Source organism: Desmodus rotundus, chromosome 2, assembly GCF_022682495.2.
Source record: "Desmodus rotundus isolate HL8 chromosome 2, HLdesRot8A.1, whole genome shotgun sequence".
Classification (NCBI taxonomy): domain Eukaryota; kingdom Metazoa; phylum Chordata; class Mammalia; order Chiroptera; family Phyllostomidae; genus Desmodus; species Desmodus rotundus.
The window spans coordinates 99,753,616-99,779,265 of NC_071388.1; the positions used below are offsets into that span (position 1 = coordinate 99,753,616).

The window sequence follows — 25,650 nt, forward strand, 5'->3', positions numbered from 1 at the left end:
GTTCCTGTTCTAATTGTTTGCTTAGTTTTTGTTTTGTTTTTCTTTTCTTTTAGGTTCATTTGTTGATAGTTGTGAGTTTCTTGTCATTTTATTGTTGATGTTTTTGATCTTCTTTTTCTAAGTCCCTTTAACATTTCATATAATAATGGCTTGGTGATGATGAACTCCTGTAACTTGACCTTATCTGGGAAGCACTTTATCTGCCCTTCCATTCTAAATGATAGCTTTGCTGGATAGAGCAATCTTGGATGTAGGTCCTTGCCTTTCATGACTTCAAATACTTCTTTCCAGCCCCTTCTTGCCTGCAAGATTTCTTTTGAGAAATCAGCTGATAGTCTTATGGGAACTCTTTTGTAAGTAACTCTCTCCCTTGCTCTTGCTGCTTTTAGGATTCGCTCCTTATTTTTAATCTTGGGTAACTTAATGATGATGTGCCTTGGTGTGTTCCTCCTTGGGTCCAACTTCTTTGGGACTCTCTGGGCTTCCTGGACTTTCTGGAAGTTTATTTCCTTTGCCAGACTGGGGAATTTTTCCTTCATTATGTGTTCAGATAAGTTTTCAATTTCTTGCTCTTGTTCTTCTCCTTCTGTCACCCCTATTATTCAGATATTGGAACATTTCAAGTTGTCAAGGAAGTTCAAAAGTCTCTCTTCATTTTTTTGAGTTCTCGTTTCTTCATTCTGTTCTGGTTGGATGTTTATTTCTTCCTTTTATTCCAAATCATTGCTTTGAGTCCTGGTTTCCTTCCTGTCACTGTTGGTTCCCTGAATATTTTGCTTTATTTCATTTTGGGTATCTTTCATTTATCTTTTCATTTTTTGACCAAGCTCAATCAGATCTGTGAGCATTTTGATTGCCAGGGCTTTAAATTCTCCATCAGATAGGTTGTCTATCTCCTCATCATTTAGCTCTCTTTCTGAAGTTTTGCTCTGTTCTTTCATTTGGGACATATTTCTTTGTTCCAGGCCCCTGTTAAGTTGTAAGGGGGCAGGGTCTTAGGTATTCACTGGGGCAGGGCAACCCTCCATGTGTCCCTGTAGCACTGCCTGTGGGGGAGGGACCAGAGAGGGAATGGTGCAGCTCCCCTGCTCATCTCTAGCCCACTTTCCAACAAACTCTCCCATGACACTGGGAGTTTCTCTCACCGCTGCAACCACCATAATCCACAGTCAGCTCTGAGTCTCAGTTTCACCTTCAGCCAGCTCACTTGCGTGGTCCGCTGCCTCACCACGGGGTCCGCTGCCTCACCACGGGGTTCTTACCGGTCTGGTTGTTCTGCTTGACTTTTTCTTTAATTCCTTGGTTGTTGGAGTTCAATGCAATATGATTTTGTGGCACTTCTGGTTGTTTATTGATTTTAGATTGGTTGTTATCCTCCTTTTGGTTGTTCGAGGAAGTGAAGGGTTTCTACCTACGCCTCCATCTCGGCTGGAACTCCTCATTCCAAAGATATGAACGCTCTGCATGTTGCATGTCAGGCACTACATAGAGCTGTGGATATGGCACTGAGATGACAAATATAAAGGCAGGTGCTCTTGTAATTAATAAAACATAAATTCATTTTACAATGTTATACGCAATGCTTTCTCATTCAATGAATAAATGATCAATTCCTAACTGCATCTGGCACATAGTGAACATTCAATATGTTAGCTATTGCTGTGGTTATTACATGACAGTCTGTGGATTAAGATTTGTCTGTTTAAAAATACTCATCTCTGTTAGGATTTGGATCCACCATATCCAGTGTCTTCCTTTCTTAAAGTTGATACAATTGGCAGTAATTATTTCATTGTAAGGATGATAAATACTGAGGTGAAAACTAGATTTTGCTTTGAGACTGAACTTTAACAATACAATTTCATAATTTGTAGGACATTTTTTTCATAAATCATATTTGCACCTGCTATTTCCAGAGCAAAAAGCTCTCGATCTTAACAGATTTTGTACCTGGAAAGGTCATTATAGGGAACTTCCCTATGCTCCCCATAAAAGAACTTGGAAATAAAGCAAGTGAAATAATATTATCTACTGATAAATAGACTAAGAATAGCTGCCGTATGCAAAATGGATAAAAATCTGCTCTCTCCCAAAGTCCCTTTAAATGGGAGGATGTGTTGCAGGGTGAAAAATCAATTAGGCAAGGCCTTTGAATTGAATTTGGGAAAAGACTGTACCTTGATCAACATCAATAACTTAGAAGAATGCGTGGCTAACAAGCAGATGGTCTGCAAGGTTTGGAAGAGTGGCTCTGCAGGGCAAGAATCTGGCAGTTTTTCCAGCTCTGTTCACAAATGACCAACGCTTAATGTGAGGGATGTCAGTAGTGTGTTCCTGGAGAGGTGTTCCTCATTCTGAGACACGATGTCTGCCACAAGGTAGATATGCAATAAATATTTGTTATGAAAACAAATGAATGACTATCCATTACCTTTTACAGACACTTAGATCCAACCAGGACCCTCATCACCATAAAATACTGGTGAACACAAGTATTTTAGTCAGCTGGGAAATTATTCACCGTCATTCATGAATTCCAAAATGCATGAGTATGTGAATAGAAGTATCACCTTATTGTGAGTTCAGTGTAAGTTGCTATTCCTGAGCCAGGTCAATCCTGGATGCCTGACGTATCCATTTTCTGCAACGTAGGGACTTGCCAAGGTAGTGTCCTCTGTGAGGAAATGTGTAAACTGCCCTCTGATCTTTCTGAACACACACCCCTCACTGAAAGACTTATTTAGGGAGAAAAGATGTGTTTATCAGAAGGCCCGAGGGCATAGATATGCATGCACATACATCATACTTCCACGTGGATATAATATTGCGTTGATATTGAAAAAGCCTGAAGGGTATGTTAGGGTATAATGTAAGTTACTGTGTTAGACAGTCCTCTCCATTGAGTTACAGAACTCAAAGATATGCCAGCTCTCAAGTTATTTTTTTGTTTTTCTTTAGTAGTTCAGAACACAGGCTTTGGGGACAGACAGACCCAGGTTGGAATCTTCGTTTGGCCATTTGACTAGCTGTGTGTATGTTAATTTCTGGGTTAATAGGTTTTCCCATTTGTAAAATGGAGATAACAACACTGGCTTCATCACAGGATTAGGGGAGAGAATGGAATGAGACAGCTTCTTAGCCCAGTACCTGGCTGTTGCAATAGATGGCAGCTATTTTGATTATTAGGCCCTCGGGGAGCCCTCAGACTGTGGTTGATCTTTCTACTTTTGTTGAACTGCCACACACATTTTTTGTTTGTAGGTTGGAAAGAATGAGCCTTCTTTTCAAGATGTGGTTAATTCCTCCTGCAGGGATATAATGCTTCATGAACAGTTCAAAGATATACTCAGGGCAACCTGTATGGGTCCAATTACAGTCCTCTACTTGGGGCGAGCTGGTGAACTTCATTTGAAAGATAGGATGATTCATTTTGTCAAGAAGGTGGACTAATAATTTTCTTCACTGGGTAATTCACCATCATCTTGCAGGTGAGCTGCAGGTGAGACACAGTGGTGTGCCGGAGCCGGCTAACGCTGGCTCGCAAGAGCCCATGGTGCACATGTCTTCTCAATTCCACCTTCAGCGGTGTCACGTTGATAGTTTGAAGACAGCAGGGGAAATCAGCAAACACTACAAACTTCCTTGTGTCTGGTCAGGCGGCAAAAGGAATAAGAACCTTTATACTTGTTCCAGGAGAGAGCAAGCTAGAACCAATATAAGTCCATTTACTTGTGGGAAGAGATAAAATGGCAACCATCCACATAGAGACAGGCTGGGAAGCGTGAAGAAAGACTAATGTTCGGAGCTACTCTCTGGGCCAGGCACTCAGATGGCCCTCTACACCCAAACCCAGACTCATGCCTGGGAAGTTGCACTAGCACTTCGATGTCGCTGTCGGCAGAATCAGAAACCTACGTCTTCAAAACCTAGTTTAAGGTGCTGTCTCGTCTCATTTCTTTTTTTACTATTTCTTAACATCATCATTAAAGTCTTTTTTGAAAATGCCAACTAAGTGAGAATAAAGCAAAGAGATCTTTCTTTCTTTCTTTTCAAATGAGGTCATATACAGAATGGGGCAAAAGTGGGCTTATAGTTGTTCATATGGAAAATAATACAATAATTAATAAATAATAATATAAGACTAAGCTGTGTTTTCTATGCTTAAAACTGTAAACTTACTTTTGCCCTACCTTGTATTTTTTAATGTATACTTTATTGATTATGCTATTACAGTTGCCCCATTTTTTTCTCCCCTTTATTCCCCTCTGCTCTGCACCTCTCCTCCCACCAGCATCCCCCCTGCTCCGCCTAGTTCATGTCCATGGGTCGTACATATAAGTTCTTTGGCCTCTACATTTCCTACACTATTATTCTTAACCTCCCCTGTCTATTTTGTACCTACCATTTATACTTCTTATTCCCTGTACCTTTTCCCTCATTTTCCTCCTTCCCCTCCCCACTGATAACCCTCCATGTGATCTCCATTTCTGTGATTCTGTTCCTGTTCTAGTTGTTTGCTTAGTTTGTTTTATTTTTGTTTTTCATTTTTTTAGGTTCAGTTGTTGATAGTTGTGAGTTTGTTGTCATATTACTGTTCACATTTTTAATCATCTTCTTTTTCTTCAATAAATTCCCTTAACATTTCATGTAATAAAGGCTTGATGATGATGAACTCCTTAAGAGATGGCACTTTAAAGGCAGAACAGCACAGAAGTATCTACTAATTATGCTGGATACATCAATGACCTATTCACATGAAAGAAAGTCAGCTGACCTGGGCACTCTAAAACAAAAAGCTTGAGATGAAGTGAAAACTAAAGAAGCTGGGCACAGGATGTCTGCACTCAGACACACAGGCACACTCCCCTGCACACACAGCCTCCACTTGTGTCAGACCACAGCTGATTTCCCTGTGAAGCGACCTACAGATGAGTAAGAAAGAATAGATTGAATTTGAGGGCAGTGCTGGGGACAGGGCAAAAGTAGTCAGATATACCCTTGCTGTTAAGAAACGTATAATCTAATTGGAAAAAAGATAACGATTCACTTAAGTTAGTATTCAGTTCAGCAGCATTCAGTGAACTGCAGCTCATTACAACTAATGTAACAGCTAACCTTCATGGAGGACTTCCTGCATGCCAGGTACTGTTCTAAGTGCTTACATGTATTAACTCATTGAATTCTCACAACAGCTCCATAAGATGGTAGTTATTATCCCCATATTGAAGCTGAGGAAACTGAGGTGCAGATAAGTAACTTAACTTGCCCAAGGAAGTTGACTGACTGGAAAGGAAAAGCCAAAGACTTTGTTTTAAATATGCTGCATTTAAGATAACAGTCAGATATCTAAGTGGAAATAAGAGAGGGTTGGGGATGTGGGTCTGAAGTTGACTCAGAAGATAAGACTCTGCAGAAGTTTAAGAACAGTTGTGTTCTTAGAGGAAGCAAGTAGAGAGAGGAGCATAGGATCCCACGTTGAAATCAGGAAGTTGCTTACCTTCAAGGATGGGGCAAGAATAAGTACCAACAAAGGAAAGGAGTGAAGCTAGGTAGTGGGTTAAACATGGCTTCTACAACGGTATTCTTTACCAGGTCTCAGATGGGCAATTTACAAAAGTTAGATTGCACCAAATTACAGTATGACATGCATTACAGCTTAGCACCATGCCTTACATTTGAGACACAAACATGTTAAATGAATGAGTAAATGAGTGAATGAATGAATGAACTGTAGGACATTTCTAAGATATTAGCTTACCTCATATGTCTCCTGTTCTTCAGGAGAGATCACAAACTTTATAGTTAGTTGTTCTGTAAAGTGTTGTTCAGCAAACATTAAAACTTCATCGAACATAATCTCTGCTGCTTCATACTTTCCAAAACCAGTGTTTCCAGTCCCAAGGGCAGGAAGGGAAATGGAAGTTATATTTAGCTCAAGGCATTTTTCCAAACATTTCTTCACTATGTTTTTCAATACCTATAGGAAAAATACAATTTTAAGATCAGCCTTCAAGTCAAAAATAAGACTTCACTTACCCCTTGATCCTGCCCATTGTTTACACTGCTGATCTCCTCTCCCCATCAAGGCTATGTCCATGCCTCCTCAGAGGGCAGGAAAGGTCCCACTCCACAGGGAGCCCATTACAGCTATAAGGTTAAATGATGAAAAATAAATGAGCTAAAGAAACTGAAGTAATTGAGTGGGCCTTTTGTGCTATTCAGGACATTTGGGCACCATGATTTCTCCCAGGTCAGAGAGCCAACCATCAGGTAGGTTAGCCCCACTCATGTGCCACTTCCAGGTCAACAAAAAGAGGTCTTGGGAGTTTAATAAAGGAGGCAGAGGTTAAAATAAGTAAGCACCATTTATTCAGTGTCATTAAGGTCTGCCATGTAATTTCTCCTTGAGAAGTGCTAGTTTACTCAGCAGATTTAAACTTTGCATCAATATTTCAACATCCAAACTGAGTATTAATACAGGAAGGTTGTTTATGGAAGGACCTTGGAAAACTGAAGGGTAGGGATGATTGGAAGACCAATTTGGGATTAGAGAGCCCTCTAGCCAAGAAAGAACCAGAAATTGTGACAAAGTAAAGATTGACAAAGGCGGTGGGAAGACATGACAGGTAATGAATTTGACTAGAATGGTGCTAGAAGGGAAATGCCAGGTCCTCCTGGAATTTAACAGATGGAGGGAAACATGGACAGGCTGAATTCCAGGCCCACTTAGGAAAAGGCCTACAGGGTCCCTTCCTGTGGCAAGGCAGATGGGTTTGCAGACTCGGTATTTCTGTGTCTATCTGCGGTATGCCCACTTAAAACTTAGACGTGCTAGGTATTACTGTAGATTAAACTTCTTAAGATAATTTATTACGACAACAAGAATTATTCAGTATTTCAGGCTTTCACAGGAGTGGTAGAAAATAGGGACTATACCACTCAATAATATTTTATGAATGTAATGACATGATGGAAATTCAAAAAAGACTACATAGACTATCGAGCTACATAAAGATAAGTTAATTTTGACCTTACCAGATCCTGTCCAGAATATTCTGAAGGCCAGAACACGTACATTGCATATTGACCGGGCAATTCAGATCTATTTGTGACCAGCATCCACTGGGGATCCTTAGATGTCTGAAGGCTTTTTTGGGCAAACTCCTCTTCCATTTTGTTTCCTGCTTTCTGTAGAATTGGTCCCGACACAGGACCAACTCTATCACCAAGACTTGGATTTACAAAATCAACAATTACATCTGTCTGAAAAGGGTAAAAACGGACAGGATTCCTCGTTAAATTACTTATTGTTAAATGGCCACTTTAAATCTTTATTTCCTGAAGAGCTTTGAAAATTACTTCTGAAGATCCTAAATCCACAAAAATATCATTTAATAATGGATAGAAACTCCTATTTCCAAAGACTGATCATCTGACCAGTCTTGTTTATCCTATTCAGTAATTAGGTAAAGTGTGTGGATGACACAATTTTTATTGCAAACATCTGTCAGCCTCTTGCTGGCTTATACCCCTTATATCCCCATATTCTGAGCATTCCTTGCTTTATTTTAAGCTTTATTTAAAAAAAAAGTTTAAAAATTTAATTTTAGAGAGAGGGGAAGGGAGGGAGAAAGAGATGGAGAGAAACATTGATGTGAGAGAGAAATGTCAATTAGCAGCCTTTTTCTATGTACCCCAACCTGGGACCAAACCCACAGCCCAGGCATGTGCCCTGACTGGGGATGGAACTGGTGACCTTTTGCTTTGTGGGATGAAACCCAACCAACTCAGCCATACTGATCAGGGCTATTTTAAGTTTTATTAATGAATAGTTTCATTCTCTGCCTCACTGTCATCCCTTTTTGCTACTTTTGTGTGAGTTTTCCATTTTAAAATAGAGTAGAAATAAAATTTCTATCTCTTACGTTTTTTAAAGGTGTATAGTCCATAAAGAAATTCCAAGTGAGACAAAAAAAAGTCGACCTCCGTCTTGGTGGGGTCCTCAGATCTATGACTCACCACCTATGCTACAGGCAGACGCTTTTCCCAGTTCATCTTTCCTGTCAGAAGTAGACTGCGCATACACATGGGCTATATTTGAGTGAGCTCTAAGAGCCGCGCTTAAAGGGCTGTGTCCTTTTCCCCCCACCATGCCAAATCCCCCTAAATCATCCTGATGGGTTTGGCTCCCTGTAGGGGTAACTTAGGTATTTCTCATAGATGTTAATGAATGCTTTACTTTGAAATACAGTCAGAATTTACAATTTGGGGGAACTGGCCCCATTTTGCAATTTTCAGGTTCCTAATATTCTTGGAACTAAATATGATAAAAGTTTAGTTAAATAAGTTATTCAACTATGATGTTTCCACTTTCATGTTTCTATATTAATGACTTATTAAATAAATATTTCATTTTGTGGGGGTTCCCTCAGTCTTCTTTCCAATTGTACTGCAGGCAATAAGTGGTATTTTTTTCACTTATGTTTAAGTCTATTTGATTGTGGCCTCAGGAGTGTCTTAGGTGTGATATCACTGATCCAGGGGGAAAAAAAAAAGAATATAGCCTTATATTCTTTCTATTCCTCTGCTGCAGTTCCTGCTCCCTGCGCTCCCCTTCACTCATTCATCAATCACTTGCTGAACACCTAGAAGCAATGCCCAGACCAGGCTCAGGTGCTAGAGATGAACAAGCTATGATGTTCATTCTCAAGGTGCTCTCTGCCTAGCAGGGGAGCTGCACTAATGAGAAATACCTCGGTTCACTGTTACCCTGACTCTCTTCCGCCCTGCCAGGCCCTCTCCTTAGTGCCCTAGGAACCCTGGCTAAATGCTCGCACTTTGTATTCTCCATGGCTCTTGGCACAGAGCCATGTACTCAGAATATAACTTACAGGTCCACCTAAGTCTCCTGAGTGGTCCAGCTTATTGCTTTCTATCCATTAATCCTGTGTCTCTCTGATCATTCTAACAACCAGGCCACTCTACCTGTCAATTCCTATCTATCATAACTAGAGACCGATCCAAAACTCCCATCTCATGAAGTAATCTTTCTTGATCCACTCTACTCTCACCATAAGTTTACCTACTCTTAAATATTATGAATTCATTTTTTATTAAGACTTTTTTGTTTACTATTGATAGGTGCTTCAGAAATGTTCAGATGGTTTGTCTAACAATGAGATTCTTCAAATACAGAATTTTTGGAATCAAAGATTGTTCTATTTCCACACGGTGCCTAAGCATAACAGCAATAATAGTTATAAATACTTATCATGTGGCAAGCTCTAGCCGAAGCATTTTACGTGTATTGATTCCAACTCTAAGATGTTATTATTAGTATCCTCATTTTCCAGATGAAAAAACTGAGGACCAAAAGATAAAGTAACCAGATTCATATTACCCAGCTAGTATATGTCAAAGCCAGTATTCAAATCCAGATGGTCTGTCTCTAAAGTCCATACTCTTAACCTTAATAGGATTAATCAATGATTGGAATAGTATATACTCAAAACATACTTGATAGGTAATAAACAGTTAAGGGATCCCCTTTGGCAGTTCAAGAGAACCAAAGACTTACCTCCTGCAGATGAATGACGTCTTGGACAATCTGGACAGTCAGGTTGTTCACCACCATCGTACTGAAAGGAAGGACGGCTCCTTGACTCACCTGGGACCCCAGCTCGTTCTTCCCTAGTATGCCTTCTGAAGCAGTTTTAAAGGCAGCAACCGTAGGGTCCTCATTGCTTACCAGGTGGATTTGTTTTAAAGTTCCGGTCTGTTGTATCCTTTGGAAATAATTCCTGATAGTTTCCACTATGATCTGTGTACACAAATGCAGAGGGAACTGGAAAATCCCAGAGCTCACGGCTGGAATTGCTACTGTCTCAATGGGTGGCTTGCCAGAGGTGACAGAATTCAGAATATTTACAATGGCACGTTGCAGCTGATAAATACAGTACTCTCTATGCATTTCCACCCACCGAGGCCCAACAGCATGGATAATAAGTTTGCAGGGAAGCCTCCCTGCTCCTGTGAACACTACCTCACCAGTTGGTATTTTACCATGTCTAGAAACCAATCTTGTACTCTCCTCTTGGATTTCTTGGCCACCAGCTTTCACCAGGGCGTGGGCGAGGCCTCCCCCATGTATAAGGTTTTCATTGGCTGCATTCACTACAGCATCAACAGCATGTCTGGTGAGGTCATCCTTCCAGACAGATAGCTCTAACGAAGGAGTCAGCCTGCTTCTGAAGACTTGCAGAGACTCGCTGTTACCTTCCCAGGCTGGAGAGACCAGGGTAGAGATACAGCCAAATTTATTCTTGAGAACTTCACACAGCTGACTCTCATTATTTTTTAAAATTTTGAAGTCATTGTGATTAATGGGTATTTGCCAACTATAGTTTTCTCCAAGAATGTCAGTCTCTGGAAAAGGAGAGAAGATTAAAAAAAAAAAAAGGAGAAGAAAGAAATGAGCAAAGGTTCCTCTGAAAAGGACGTAATGCCACCTCAGGTCTGGAGACTGAGTGTCCCATATGCAAAACTGAGATGAACTTCCTCTAGCCCCTTTCCTAGTTCTTTTTCGCCTAGAAATGTAATTAGACCAAGAATAACTAAGAATAAATCGCCCATAAAATGCTTACTTAGTCTTGTGTCTGGCATTTAGTAAATACTCCATAATTCATAGCTACTGTGATACAGTGATGGTGGTAAGAAAACTACATGTGTGGGGGTTCATGAATTTTACAATCTACATAAAAGTGGTGAGTTTGGGAAGAACCATGCTTAAGGCATGAATATTGGAAAGGATTTAATTACAAGACAAAAATAAATGGAGGCTTTATTCATAACTTGTTTGCTTAGTCTTTGTGCCTTAGTCTGGGTTTTCTTAGAAGTAGATTCTGAAATATGGATTTGAGTGTAAGTTTATTAGGGAGTTGATCCTAGAAAATACCAGGGGTGTGAGATGGGAAGCCAGAGTGGGAAAGACAGACAGGAAAAGGAGGGAAATGAATAAAGGAAGTGTTACAAAGCAAACAAAGTTTAACTCCACTGGGCAACAGTGTGTCTCAGAGTGATACAAGAAGGGGAAAGAAGCTGAGATATTCATCCAGCTCCTATCAGTCATTAGTCAAGGATGCTCTGTGGGGGCATGGTCCAGCAAATGGGTGGAGAATCATACTCTAGTTTCATGGGACAATTTTGGTGGAATTAAAACTGATAGACTAAAAATCACTGTATGTGGCACACAAGAAGATGAGCTGCTCAAATCCCCCTTCGATGTGGTTATGGAGGGAATACGGTTAGCTGACAGACAGCCTCCAGTTCTTAGCCCCTCAGGGGCCATCTCAGCTTTTCAGCCAAGGTCACACTGTTCTGAGGGTGGCCCCCATCAATGGCTGATCAAGGCCATTTGTATCCAATGTGGGACTCCCCTAATGGGCAATCTCAGGCTGGCAGAGCTCTGTCAGTTTTCCTTACAATCTGATGGCTCCACCTGCCCAATCTGGTTTCTCCTCTTTGCCTTTCACAATAAACCTTTCCCATTCCTAACTCCATCTTAATTTCCGCTTCCTTGAGAACCCAACCTGTGGCACCATATTTCATGGAATCTATGCCATCATTATTATATGCTACCAAGAAAGGGAAAACAATACCAATTAAACCACGGCATTTATTGATTGATAAGGAGTACCTTTATTTCAGAAATGTGAAAAACTGTGCATCCTAAAATAGGTAAAATGTGGTGACTAATTATATTTAATTCAGCTCTCATTTCTAATCTCAGCCACCTAGAAAGACCTCGGGTGGTTTGAATTGTCTAAAAGAAGCAGCGCTTGAGTAGCCAGACCCAACTGGTCTGCGCTTAAATTTCAAGTGGGCCACCCTCAGGGTCAGGCGGGTTCCATTGACTCTCACAGCCCTTGTTGAGCAAGGGACAACCAGTGGGGCACCTCTTCTGACCAGTTTCTAGGGCTGCAGTCAGAAGAGTCTCACATCTTGTGGGCAAAGGACCAGTGGGAACCCTAAGAGAACATGCCTGCTGATGCAAACTACCTCTCAAGCAGTCCCCCCTCTGAGGCTCAGGCTGGGTTGCCACAAGGTCTTGCAATCACGCACCTGAACACTGGCAGGGGAGACAGTCTCCTTCTGTGTTCCCCTTTTCCCACTGAGGACAGATTTGAGCAAAGATTTTCTGGAACAAGACTGAGAGTGAGGTGTTCCTACCTGATTTCTCATTGTAAGCTGCTGCTTCAGCACCCTGTGAAAAATGAGAGTGGTTTTAAAAAAGTGGAAACCGAATGACTACAAATTACTGAAAACAAATACGGCCTAATGATCACAAAGCAACAGAAACTGCTAAAAGCTCTGGATTTGAGGGGACAGGGAAACAGGTTTTTTTAATCTGTGCACCTGAAATACTTGAAGTACTAAATGTTCTAGCAAACATTGACCCTATTCCACTTCCTAGAGGCCAATCAGTGCCCTTCTAATTCAGGATGAAATGAAAGGTTAGAGATTAACACTTGAAAAGGCCCAAAGGTCATAGACGAAAATGACCCCAAACTTTCAGACAGGCCTCCAATTCCAAAGGTTTGCAGGGTTTTCCTAGACCGAACAGAAGACACAGGGACATGAGCCACATCAGCTAACCGCACCCCACCACCCCACCAGTCAGGACGCTTTCCATTGCTTATTTCACTGCATGGGCCTGAATGTAGAATTTTATCGTTAAACAAATGAGGTGTTTTTCCTCTCTTTCCTGTTTTTATCCATCCTCCATAATTCTCCTCCCCTCATTCGGCAAAAGCAGAACTGCTGAATGAGTAGACAGAATCAAAGTGATACTGAAGTTACATTTTTAAAAGTCATCCATCCTAATGGTGCCTCTGTTGATTAGATCAGCATATTCTTTGTCTCACATGGTACCAGGAGAAAACTTTTATTGGGCTATTAAAACCAAACCAAAGACCCAGATTTCTTGCTGTTATAGGAAGAACTATTCATGTGCTGATCAATGTTCATGATAAATATACATTTATATATAAGTACTTTTACCTTAGAAAAGTCCATCCTCCCGAACCCTGGGGTCTTTAAGTGTTTATACTCTGTTTTGCGTTTCTGAGCAAAGACGGTGTTCCCAAATACGGTGGCCCACTCCTAGAAATGAATACAAGGATACGATAAGCATTGACCAGATCTTAGGGAAGACTAAACCATAGGAAGACTAAACATGATTTCTGATCTTGAGTAGTTTTTTGTTTTACTAGTGGACAGGCACTATTGATTGGCTGCTGTAGTTACTGTTTACCGTCTATCCTTTACAGAGGGGCTCCAATTGAAGCCATAATGGCAGTTCAGACATGGGCAAGAGCCATATGGGCTATAGCAGGGAAAGCTTTACGGAGAAGGTGAGGCTAGAACCAGACCTTGAAGGATGGAGCAGGTTTTTACACAGTTAGAGGAGAAGAATAATACCAAGTAGTAAGACTGAGCATGGCATTAAAAATAAAATGAGGCCCTAGCTAGTGTGACTCAGTGGATTGAGTGCAGGCCTGTGAAGCAAAGAGTCATGGGTTGGATTCCTAGTCAGGCCACGTGCCTGGGTTGCAGGCCAGGTCCCCAGTGGGGGGCGCATGAGAGGCAACCACACATTGATGTTTCTCTCCCTTTTTCTCTCCCTCCCTTACCCTCTCTAAAAATAAATAAATAAAATCTTAAAAAATAAAAATAAAATGAGGAAAAACCAACTATACGAGTAAGCATGAAGAATCCTGGACGGTATTTGAAGAAAAGAACTGTACTTATGCCTGTCAAGGGTGTGTGTACTGAGTTTGTGGTAAATTCCTTGATCTAATAAGAAAGAGGAATATTTGGATAAAAATCAGAAACACTGAAAAATCTATTTTAACGATTGTCCATCAATTAGGTAGCAATGAAAATGCTTAACAACATAGTAGCCTACACTAGTTGCCCACACAGTTGCCATTTGCCTCTGAAATGATTTGTAACGCCTTTGCAGCCGAAAACTTTGTACGGCCATCGACAGCATCAGGGCACTATTATTCTCACACATCAGGAAAAGCAGCACGTCCAGTACAATCCTAAAGTAGGAAGACAAGATGCATGTTGGCCCCCAGAGGGCACTGCTGTTTTCACAAAAGAAGGAAGTCTTCTGTGTTGGCTTTGGTGGTGGGTGGGCTTCCTGTGGGCTTTTGCCTTAGATGGTGTTGCACTTTTTTTTTTTTTTCTATAGACCAGGCTTCAAAGGCCTAGGGATACATTTGATGGGGGTCCGGTGGGGGTTAATCCCAAATAAATTAGAAAGAAGGAGCATATTGCCCCAAACATCAGATCTCTTCCATTTTAAAAATACCACCAATAACAAGAAAAGTCTTCCTAATTTTCCATAAGTGGTTCCTACTGTGTTCTTTTCTCTGCAGGGGCAGCATGAAGAAGGTGACTTTTATCCATCCATCTGCCTGCTCAGCCCACTGTAGTGGGCCCCTGCCTCACCCCCAGCAATCCTCTGAAACTGCTCATCAGTGCCCTCCAGGAAGTTAACCCAAGGAGACTCTCTTCTGTCCTTTTTCTTTTTAAAAATTATATTTTAGTGATTATGATATTATAGTTATCCTGATTTTTCCCTCTTTGCCCCCTCTACCCAACACCCCCTACTCCCTCAGGCAATCCCCACACCATTGTTCATGTCCACCGGTCATGCATATAAGTTCTTTGGCTACTCCATTTCCTATACCATACTTTATTTCCTGATGGCTACTCTGTAACTACCTATTTGTACTTCTTAATCCCCTCACCTCTTCACCCATTCCCCCATACCTCCCTCCCATCTGGCAACCATCAAAATACTCTCCATATCCATGATTCTGTCTCTGTTCTTCTTTGCTTAGTTTGTTTTTTAGATTCAATTGTTGATAGGTATGTATTTATTGCCACTCTACTGTTCATAGTTTTGATCTCCTTCTTTTTCTTAAGTCCTTTTAACATTTCATATAATAATAGTTTGATGATGATGAACTCCTTTAGTTTTCTCTTGTCTGGGAAGGGGGAAGCTCTTTATCTGCCCTTTGATTCTAAATGATAGTTTTGCTGAGTAGAGCAACCTTGGCTGTAGGTCCCTGCTTTTCATGACTTTGAATATTTCTTGGCAATCTCTTCCAGCCTGCAAAGTTTCTTTTGAGAAATCAGCTGACAGGCTTATGGGGACACCCCTGTAGGTAATGTAACTAACTGCTTTTCTCTTACTGCTTTTAAGATTCTTTCTTTATCTTTAGCCTTTGACATTTTAATTATAACATGTCTTGCAGTGGACCTCTTTGCATGCATCTTGTTTGGGACTCTCTGTGCTTCCCGGTCTTCTGTCCTAATTTTTACTTGACCTCTTTCTATAGTTATTTCATTCTTTGAGTCCTAAAACTGCTCTCTTGGCTTCTCCTGTGTCATCTTTCCTTGGTTCTTTTGCTACCTTTCACTTTACAGGCCTTTTGCCTGGATTCACTCCCTACCCTCACCCAGCCCTCTCCAAAATCCATGCTTTTGCTCCTGGATTCCACAGCTCAATCAATGACATGCCATTTACCCACTCAAGTCCGAAATCTAGAATTTTCTCATTTGTCCCATAACCAAAACATCCACTAGGTCCAAACACCTAAGCCACTTATGCCCCCACCCTCCTTGCCCATTGGCCACTTCACTTCAGGGCCTCAGGGCTACGTCACTACATTCTCTTTAAAGATTTAAATGTGTTTAATTCTACATTTTATTGTTTGAATAGGTACTATGTTTACTGGTTCAGATTTAGAACGTGTGAAAGGCTCCCTCTGACCCCAACTGCAGAATCATAAAGTTCATACGGCTGTAATTGTGAGAGCACTGTCAAATCGCTCTCCACCAAGACTGACCTACTTCCAGTCTTACCAGTCATGTGCAAAAACCGTATCTCTGGCCTCTCTGCCGCCATCCATCCCTGCTTGGAAATGTGTCCTCCACCTGGTTGTCAACACCACTTTTCTAACATGCACACTTGACATGTCACTCTCCTGTTTCCCCGGCTGACAATCTTTCTATTTCTCCCCACTGATCTTCAAGACCTTTCACTGTCTAGACCTGTGCTGTCTGCCCACTGTGGGCCACTGGCCACATGCAGCTACTTTTGATCTCCTGAAATGTGGCTAGACCCAACTGAGATGTGATGTGTCAGATAAACACCGGATGGAAAGACTCGGTATGACAAAAAGAATGTAAAATGTAAGTACTTAATATGCATCACATGCTGAGTGATTAATTTAGGATACATAAATGATTAAATTTAGTACATATTGAGTGAAATAACATCATTGAAATTAATTTCACCTGTTTATACTTTTTAAAATATGGCTCAAAAAATTTTAAATTAGATAATTGGTTTCATTATATTTGTACTGGACAGCACTGGGCTACCCTTCCTCCATCATCTCCCTCACCCATCTCATCTCCTCCAAGGCCCCAGTGCTCCCAGTGTGACTCAGATGCTCTCCCTCAGCTATCCCCCAACGCACACACTCATTAAGATTCTGCTTCAAACTTCCTCTTGGAGGCATTCAAGAGATTTGCTTCTTTATTCACAAGTCCACCTCCCTTTACTAGCCTGTGAGGTGGGGGCCTCCAGGCTCATCTGTATTCCCTAGTACACAGGGCAGCACGTGGTCCACACTGTTGGTCAAGACAAGGAATGAGGGCAGAAAGACCCCCAGAGCACGTCTGAAGCATAGGGTTGGAGGGAGGTAACAGGTGATAGGTTATAACACAGGTGAACCATTTCAATTTTTTTTTAAATGCAGGTATTAATCTAATTCAGAATGGGAATTACATTTTAGCTGCATATAACGGTAAAAAACAATGAGAGTCGAAAGGAATCACAAACTCAGGAGAAACTTTGACTTCTGCATCTGACCAGGCTCATCCTCACGTGGGCCACCCCCCCCCCCCCCCCCCCCCCCCGCCCCGGCCCTGGGGGCCGCCTTCCAGCCCGCGCGCCGCCGGAGCCCACGCCCGCAGGAGAGGAGACGCGGGAGCGTCGGTCGCCCACCGCCCCGGGGTCTGGGGGACTGCAGGACGGGACCTACTCACCCGGCCGACGGCTGCAGGGTAGGCGGCAGGGAGAGGCAGGGGAGCAGCGCTGCCGGGAACAGGGAGGGAGCTCAGGGAAAGCGAAACTGAAACTTTGCGGCCCCGGGCGGTGCGGTGGGACACACCCCTGCCTCAGTCCAGGCCCAGCGGCGCCAGCCCTACGCAGGAAGCCATGGCTTCGAACCCCTGCCCGCCGTCCCCGCTGCTCGTGCGGGTGTCCGAGCCGGGCCATCGGCAAAATCTACATCGGAAGCTGGAAAGCTACTTCCAGAGCCCGAAGAACTCAGGCGGCGGGGAATGCAACGTCCGACCCGTGGGTGCCAGCGCCCCCGACACCTTCAAGGTGGAGTTCTTGGAAAGGGCAGGTGAGGCGCAGGCCTGGGGCTGGGGGTGCAAAGGTCGTCCCTGGGGCTCACGCCCGCGGTATTCCAGGCAGACGCAGTGCTAGCTGCCCTAGGAGAGAGGGCGGGACAAAGTATGGCACTGTCTTGTGGGGGTACAGGAACCTGGGCTTCTGGCTGCCAAGAGACGCAGCCCACGGCGGCAGATAGAGCCCAGAGGTGCCCAGTCTGCGATCTAGCTTGCCGGCGCCTTAAAGTTGACACCTTCCTGCACTCTTGTCCCAACTCGTCTGTCTCAGCTCTCAGAACAACTTTCCCCGCCCCCACCCCAGAGGCCTGTCACCCCTTGCCATTTAGGTATTCCACTTTTTTTGTTTCAAATAAACACTCCATTGATTTATTTTTGAGGATTATAAAAATAATATATGCACACCATAGAAAAGAGAGAGAAAAGGATAAAGAAGAGCACCTGGAGATAAACAATGTGAAGGGTTTGGTGTATGTCTTCCAGTCTCTTTCCACGAACAGCAGTAAACACATGTGTATATTTACAGAATTCTGAGTCTGCACTGTTCACTCGCTGTTTTTTCAGTCCACTTTATATGAGTATTATTATTCTATATGATTGAAAAGGGAAACCGAGACAGTTCCAGAGACTTGACTTTTAATGAGTTGTCAATGTTCCCTTATCACTGATCTTTCATTTGTACAGTGAAACTGAAGCTCCCACTTGAGAGTTTTGAAGGGGTCCCTCACATCCCCGTCACCAACACGCCATCCCAGCGTGCAGGGAGCAGCCCTTACCCGGAGGGTGCTTGGGCAGGGTACAGATGCCTGAATAAGAGGAGTATTTAAAATCACTCCCATGTCTCTGTGTATGTGTATGTTTAATGTCTCCACTGAAGCTAAGGAGGGAGTGTTGAAAAAAGAAAACCACCAAATTTTGGTTGACAACAAACCTGTAACTATTTTCCTGGAACCCACTGAAAATCCAATAGAGAAGAATATGAGACCTGGAATGTCTCAAGTACAAACATCATCACAAGAAGGGGAGAGGTCTGGTGACAAGCATCCAGATGAAGAACATATTCCTAATGCTGTGGATTCCTATATCCAAAATGTGAGTATTTGAAAGAAGGAGCCAGGTATGTGCTTGCAACTTCCTCTTCAGTCGCTGTACCTTTAATTATTGGTCCAGCAACCCATTGACTGAGGACTTACCATGAGGCAGGCACTGGGACACAGAAGACAGCAGGTCCCTGCTAGGTGTTGGGAGGTATATAGAAGGACAATAAACAAGTAAAACAAATAAATAAAACCATTTCAGAGAGTGATATGTGCCTTAGAGAGTTACAGGGCCAGGGCGAGTAAGGGGAAGGAGGGGGTGCTACTTCTAACCAGTAGTCTGAGACAACTTCTCTGAGGTCACCTTTGGCCTGAGACTTTTTTTTTCTTTTTTTTATTGTTGTTCAATTACAATTGTCCCCATTTCCCCCCATTACTCTTCCCTGCCCTGCCCACCCGCCCTCTCCCACATTCAGTCCTCTACCCCCCACCCCATGGTGCTTGTCCATGGGTCCTTTATATACATGTTCCTTGACTTGACCCTTCCCCTGGCCTGAGACTTGAATGAGAAGGAACGAGCCGTGTAAAGAGTCATTTGACAAATAAATATCAACTGCCTACTGTGTGCCAGGCACTGTCACGGGAGCTGGGGCTACAGCCAGGAACACACCAGACTCTGCCGTCAGGGACCTCACATTCTAGTGAGGGAAATAGACAGTCATAGTAAGCAAATAGATTTATAGTAAAATGTTTGCCAGTGGTAAGAAGAATAAAGCAGGACAAATGACAGTGACAGGAATACTACTTTAGGATATCAGGAGAAACCTCTCCAATGAAGTAATGTCTGAGTGGAGACGTGCATGAAATAAGGGAGCTAGCTAGCCTAGCTAAGTGGATTTCTGTGGGAAGAATGTTCTAGGCAGAGGGGAGCACAAGAGCAAAGGTCTCAAGACAGGAGCTTACATCCTGAGCCCCAGGAACTTCAAGGAGGCAGGCCAGTGTGGCTAGAGGGCAGTGTGCAAGGGAGAGAGTGATATGAGAAGAACTTGGAGAGGTACTCAGAAGTCAGGTGTTTGGGGATGAAGGTCAGGACTTTGGCTTTTCACTTTAATGTTAGGGGGTTCATCATGCTTTTGAGCCTGGGGAGTAGTGTGATCTGATTTACGTCTCTAAAGGATCACTTTGGCTGCTGTGTGGATAACTGGTTGTGGGAAGGGGCTAGAGTGGAAGGTCAGAGCCCAGTCAGGAGGAGCTGCAGTGGGCCAGGTGCTAGATGGTAATGGCGTGGACCCTAGGGTGGTCCCAATGGCAGTGTAAGGAATGGCTGGATTCAGGAAATGTTTTCAAAGAAGATGTAGAGGAAGGATGTTACATGCAGAGGAAATAGCATGTGCAAAGACCTTGAGGGGTAACAAAACATTAGAAATACTGCTTTTATATTATATTCAATTTGCCTATCGTTTTTTAGCCTAATCTAATGTTCTTGTCTTATACCTGAATTTCTAAAGGCTGGGGACTTAGAGGGCCCAGTAACGTTGCATGTAGTTAGGTGTTTAGTTACAAAGGGGGGGGGGCAGAGGGGGTTGAAGATGAGAAAAAAAACAGTAATGGAAAGAAATATCCTCAGATTTATGACTCCCTTCCAAGCTCACAGACTCTTTTGTGAGAACCACAGCAGCTTCTCAGAATGACAAGTGCCTTTGCTCCACTGCCTTCCCTAAGGCCAAACAGATAGTGGCAACTGTAAAAATCCAGACTGTTAGTCCACAGTGCCTTTTAAAAATTCTCATGCCCAACCCTGGCTGGTGTGGCTCAGTGGATTGAGTGCCAGCCTGCAAAACAAAGGGTCACTTGTTCGATTCCCAGTCAGGGCAGGTGCCTAGGTTGCAGGCCAGGTCCCCAGTAGGGGGTATACCAGGGGTAACCACACATTGATGTTTCTTTCCCTCTCTTTCTCCCTCCCTTCCCCTCTCTCTAAAAATAAATAAATAAAATCTTAAAAAATAAATAAATAAAAGAAAACAAATTCTAATAGCCAGGCTCTACATTTACATCAGGCTCACTGGAGATGTGCCTGGGCCTTGGCTTTTTTTTGTTTTGTTTTAACTTCCCGAGTGATCCTAGTGTACACACAGAGCTGAGACCCTCTGGGCTATGATGGGCTACATCCTGTGTGAAAAGGATTTGAAAGAAGTCATCCTCCACTAAGGGAGGACATCCATAGTGGTTGCTTCTCCAGTCTTTAGACATTCTCTTGAGAGGAGACTGTAGGCCTGCATGTCTGAGAGATTTCATTTCTCCCTTTGAAAATTTCAGATCTTCCTTACCGTCACAGCTGAACTGAATTGCAGCCTGTTGTCTAAAGAGCAGAGGCAGCGCATAACCACTCTCTGCCCCAATGTCACCAAAACGGAGGGCTACAATGGAATTGAGAAAGTGTGTGGTGACTTCCAAGATATTGAAAAAATACATGGGTTCTTGAGTGAGCAACTCCTAAAAAGTGAGTGGAAACGTGAATCATACCCTTTGACAACAGAGAGCGAGCCACTCCAGCGAGGCCAGAACACTTGTGGTTCTCCCTCTGAACCAAAAGTCAAGTCAGAAGGAAAAAGCAACTGCTATGAAGTTCCCTCGCTTCTCTTTGAGTACTTCAAATATACCCATCCTGGGAAAATGGACTCATTAGAGAAAAGATTTGGTATAAAAATAAAAAGTCAGGAGAGTTCTCCTAATATGGTCTCTTTAGATTTCACCTCAAGTCAATCAAATGATGTCAGATCAGCTCAAGAGTCTTTTATCCATGAATTTCAGCAGAGCATAGGAACTAAGAAGGAGGACCGTGTTGTATTGGCTGACAGTAAGCAGGCAAATAAAATCAAACACAAACTGAGTCACCAGTTTCAAAAGCTGTATATAAAGGAGAATGGAAGAGAATTAATTCTTATGGGTACCCATGGTGACATTGCAGCTGCCAGACGTTTTATTGCCTCCCAGATTTCTGAAACTCCTGTGAAAATATGGACTCTGTGTACGAGGAACAGAATTGAGGTCGACACGGTGCACTACAAGCTTTTAGAAGCTGAATTACTCCAGGAGATATCAGAGATAGAACAAAAGTACAGCACTCAAAGGAAGGTTTGGGAAGAAAGTCAGAAAACCTGCATTGTGTTTGAATCCAAGGACAAGGACTTCGATCTGTCTGTGCACGCTCATGCAAGTTTCATTGATGCCTATCAAAATGTCTCCTGTCAGCTGATGAGAGAAGTTGTTCCATTGAAATCTTTGGGCAAGGAGAGAAAGTACTTATGTGGGACCAAGTTCATGGGTGACTTTAGAAATAGGCATCCAAGTGTACACTTTGTGCTAAATCAAGAGTCAGTGACCTTTATTGGGTTGCCAAATCATCTTGCAAAGGCAAAGCAGTATGTCTTACAAACAGGGGGGATGTCCCTGGTAGCTGAACAGAAACAGAACAAGGATCGTGAAACACCCATGGACATTGATGGTAAGGGTTCAGAAACAGCTTTGCCAACATCGCAGCGCTCTGCCGGTTCCCGGGCGTTAGGAGTGAACAAGGAAGAGGACCTATGTGTCATCTGTATGGAGCCCATTAGAAACAAGCAAGTGCTACCGAAGTGCAAGCACGAATTCTGCAAACCCTGTATCAGCACAGCCATGATGTATAAGCCAGTCTGTCCCGTGTGCCAGACTCCCTATGGCGTCCAGAAAGGGAACCAGCCAGAGGGAACCATGACTTTCAGTGTCCAGAAAGCTTCACTTCCAGGTTATGAATCCTGTGGTTCCATTGTGATTAATTATTACATGAAAGGAGGCATACAAACAGTAAGTGTTTCTGAGATCCATGGGTTTCTTTCAGTGTGCTGAGCAAAGAGACTGCTGTTGCCAATCAATGGATTTCCCAGGGACTTATTTCCATGGTCATATGCAATGGCTTTAAATCGTGATAAAAGTAACAATCTTTGCCTATCACTTACGTTTTGTGTGTATTAAGGGAGAGGAAGAGTGGGTAGTGATTGATTATGTGTTAGGGTGGGAGAGTCGGGAAGGTGGATAGTGTTCTCAGCATGAATTTAGGGAAAGAGGAGAAAGGTGAATTATTCAATACTCTTGTTTTTGTTTTTGATGTCTCCTATCTGCAAATGAACACATCTGTCTGTGTAGTAACATTTAGACTCAGGAGTGTTTTTATGCAGCATTGTTTTGTCTTCACACAGGAAGAGCACCCGAGCCCAGGAATGCCATATGCTTCCACACAGCGAACTGCATACTTGCCTGATAACAAAGAAGGATGGGAGGTTTTGAAACTGCTTGAGAAAGCCTTTAAACAAAAGCTGATTTTCACAGTGGGGGATTCTCGAGTTTCAGGACTCTCAAATGTCATTACGTGGAATGATATCCACCATAAAACGTCCATGCATGGGGGACCGGAAAGGTGAGGATCTTTTGAAATAAAATGATTGCTAAAGAAAACTTAGAGCTTGTAAGATATGGCGGCTTGAGGATATGGCTATAAGGGACTCTTCACAGCAGTGGGATTGGGTACAGTGCAGTATTTTGAGAGATGTTCATCTCAAAGGCCAATTGGTTCCCATCACCTTCTACTCTCCCAGCCACAAAGTATTGTACAGGGACTAAATTTTGCATCAAAAGGCAGGAGGCTTCAAAATCGGAGATGAGTAATATCTCAGATGACTTGATTTGAGGTTTCCTGCTTATTTGAAGGGTAGATCCTAGGAATGTTATTTACTTTGCCTTCTTTTAAGATCATACTTTCTTCTACCCATTCCTTCCATTGCTCCACAGAGATCCTAAATTCACTTGGCTAATAGTCCTCTGGAAAAACTCTTATTTAATGTTGTGGAAGTTTTTATAGGCAATCCAATTGTTCTTAGTGAAATTCAGATACAAGACCTCAACCCGTAGTATTCAAAAGGGTCCTGAGACTTTCGCAAATCTTCCAAATTTGAAAATCCTCCTGTAGCACATACTACATTTTTATACATAAAATATAAAAATATATACTATACTATATTTTATATATAAACCATTTATTTTTAATGTAGTGTAGTATAACTTTATGAGAGTCACTGCTTCCCACAAGCTGAAAATAAAAAATGTCTTGTTGGAAGGCAGATGCTAGGGAGACAGCTAGGCTCACTGACCGACTAGCTAAATGGCTCACATCTTCCACTAACAAGTGATTATAAGTCATTCACCTTCGGGAGTGCTTGTTAATGTTTGCAACACAAAATTAATGCCAGCGACCTATTCTACACATTCTTTAAAACCATGTGTGATGAAGCTAAGGGGCTTTTCCTTCTGCAGATATGGCTACCCTGATCCTAATTATCTGAAACGCGTCAAACAGGAGCTGAAAAATAAAGGAATTGAGTGAGAAGACTGCTGGAAGGATGTCTTGAGAGCCAAGCTTTCAAAAGACATGGTTGAAGGAGCAGAGTAAATATCCTTATGTAGAAAGACCTTTTACAAATGTTCATCTCAAGGGTTCATGGAAAAGTAAGAATCTGTTATCTGTCGTTTTTGGAGTGCTACTTTTTATGGAAGATAAAATCCCCAGTATTTGCGTGACTTTTGCTGCAGGGCTACTATGCCTCATTCTTGGGTCATTGTTGGGAGGAGGAGGGGATGGAGTGTTGTGGACCTAAAGTCATCTTCTGTGCTCTCCAGTTGAAATAGTAGCTGCCAGTTGATCTTTTTATTGCCATCTCTGGGGTGGTCCTTTAGTTTTTTGTTGGTTGATTGGTTGATTAGCCCTTTAAGTACCGTGAAAGTAAGCTCTTAGTGTGAGTGGGGGAAGTAGGGAGGTTTTTGTTATGAAAAAATTAAAAGACACATGTTCCCCTCTTTCATGGCCAGAAAAGTGGCCAGGAGCAGAGATTGGGCAACCCTTGGTAATAAATAGCGGGAGGCTATTGTTTTTCATGACACAGAGCCTGGTACACAGTTGGTACTTAATAATTTTTTGCACCAGACTTAGGTGGCTAATACCACAGCAGAGGAATATATGTTCCCTAAATCTTTATCAGAGGCAGGAGTAAGGAAGCCATTTCTGGAGTCCTCACCACTGATTTGGAAAACTGAGTTTCTTATCTGGTTATCCACACTGCAGCCTCTCTCCAAAAATGATGAATGAGGTGTCTTTTTCTTTTCTTAAACATACGCGTATACACACACACATATATTTTTGATCAGAGGGCAATAGCTAATATTTATTGTGGACTTATTTTATCCCCTTTATACGATCTTTACATTCATGTGATTGATGCTACTAGTATCTCCATTTTATAACTGAGAAAGCTGTTGCACAGAGAGGATACCTTGACAAAGGTTACATAGTTAACAAGCAGAAGTGCTAGGATTTAATGGAGATAGCCTGCCTCAAGGCTTCTGTACCCCAGAGCTTCTCCTCCACAAAGCTGGCTGAGGAGTTCCTGTTTTCCTGGGCTTCTCTCACGGCAAATTTCCTCTGAAGAAATCTTATTTGAAGAACTTAAAAACCCAGAATCTTTTCCTTTGTCTGGAAAGCTGAGGAAGCTTAAACTAAATGATAGGCCACCTTTTTTAAAAATCAGATGATACATTTAAATTTTGGTGATTCATTAAAGTCTTTACCACTATGATTAGTTGTTTTGTATCTACTAAGCTTTAGCTAAATTTGCTTTAAATAAACTCAAGTTTGGTTCCTGCTAAGGTCCAGATCCTTGACTACAGCGCTGTGTGCGCATAGGCAGTGCAGTGGTGTGAGTGGCTGGGGAGCTTTTGGATTGCTGCTTTTGCTCTGCGGAAGGCATTATCATATATGTCTATTTTCAATAAAGTTATTTCCACGTTAGGTACAGATTGTCTGTGTTCTTTCCCCACTCCTTTTTTCGTTTCCCTTAGGTTGAGATTCTGGTGGTTTCCCACAATATATAAAGTGTACAACAAAACCACTTCTGACTTCACTATTGCCACTTTCAGCTGTGAAAATCACATTTAGTATTATTTTTCCTTAACCCATAGGGTACTACAAAGGTGAGAGTACGCTGCAGGTTTTGACTCTTCTCCCCTTCTAGAGAAAGCATCTGCAACA

At 42.4% G+C, this 25,650-nt stretch overlaps 2 protein-coding genes across 3 annotated transcripts in view; one reads left to right on the forward strand and one right to left on the reverse strand.

Moving 5' to 3' along the window:
* The window catches only part of PARP9 (poly(ADP-ribose) polymerase family member 9), a 31,122-nt gene extending 13,860 nt beyond the window's left edge, over positions 1-17,262 (reverse strand). Inside the window, exons 1-6 of one of the 2 annotated variants that reach the window (XM_024578063.3) lie at positions 17,131-17,262; positions 13,060-13,161; positions 12,229-12,262; positions 9,578-10,425; positions 7,036-7,263; positions 5,759-5,977 (exon numbers count right to left, since the gene is read on the reverse strand). In XM_024578063.3, the coding sequence (XP_024433831.1) occupies positions 5,759-5,977; positions 7,036-7,263; positions 9,578-10,425; positions 12,229-12,262; positions 13,060-13,074 (1,344 nt within the window). In that variant the 5' untranslated portion in view covers positions 13,075-13,161; positions 17,131-17,262. Of the gene's footprint in view, positions 1-5,758; positions 5,978-7,035; positions 7,264-9,577; positions 10,426-12,120; positions 12,263-13,059; positions 13,162-17,130 lie in introns of both variants that reach the window. The other variant, XM_045185854.2, reaches the window with a different exon arrangement.
* A 40-nt stretch (positions 17,263-17,302) lies between these two features.
* DTX3L (deltex E3 ubiquitin ligase 3L) lies at positions 17,303-25,410 on the forward strand. The gene is made up of 5 exons (XM_024578193.4): positions 17,303-17,495; positions 18,377-18,591; positions 20,853-22,379; positions 22,772-22,989; positions 23,883-25,410. Exons 1-5 carry the CDS (start codon positions 17,303-17,305, stop codon positions 23,950-23,952), a joined length of 2,223 nt encoding a protein of 740 aa, XP_024433961.2. The 3' UTR covers positions 23,953-25,410.
* Positions 25,411-25,650: the final 240 nt, after the last annotated feature.

Excerpts from the sequence above, each read along its gene's own strand:
- DTX3L (XM_024578193.4), top strand. The coding sequence starts at position 17,303 with ATGGCTTCGAACCCCTGCCCGCCGTCCCCGCTGCTCGTGCGGGTGTCC. Across the intron at positions 18,592-20,852 it reads TGGATTCCTATATCCAAAAT|ATCTTCCTTACCGTCACAGC; the intron begins GTGAGTATTTGA and ends TGAAAATTTCAG. Across the intron at positions 22,380-22,771 it reads TGAAAGGAGGCATACAAACA|GAAGAGCACCCGAGCCCAGG; the intron begins GTAAGTGTTTCT and ends GTCTTCACACAG.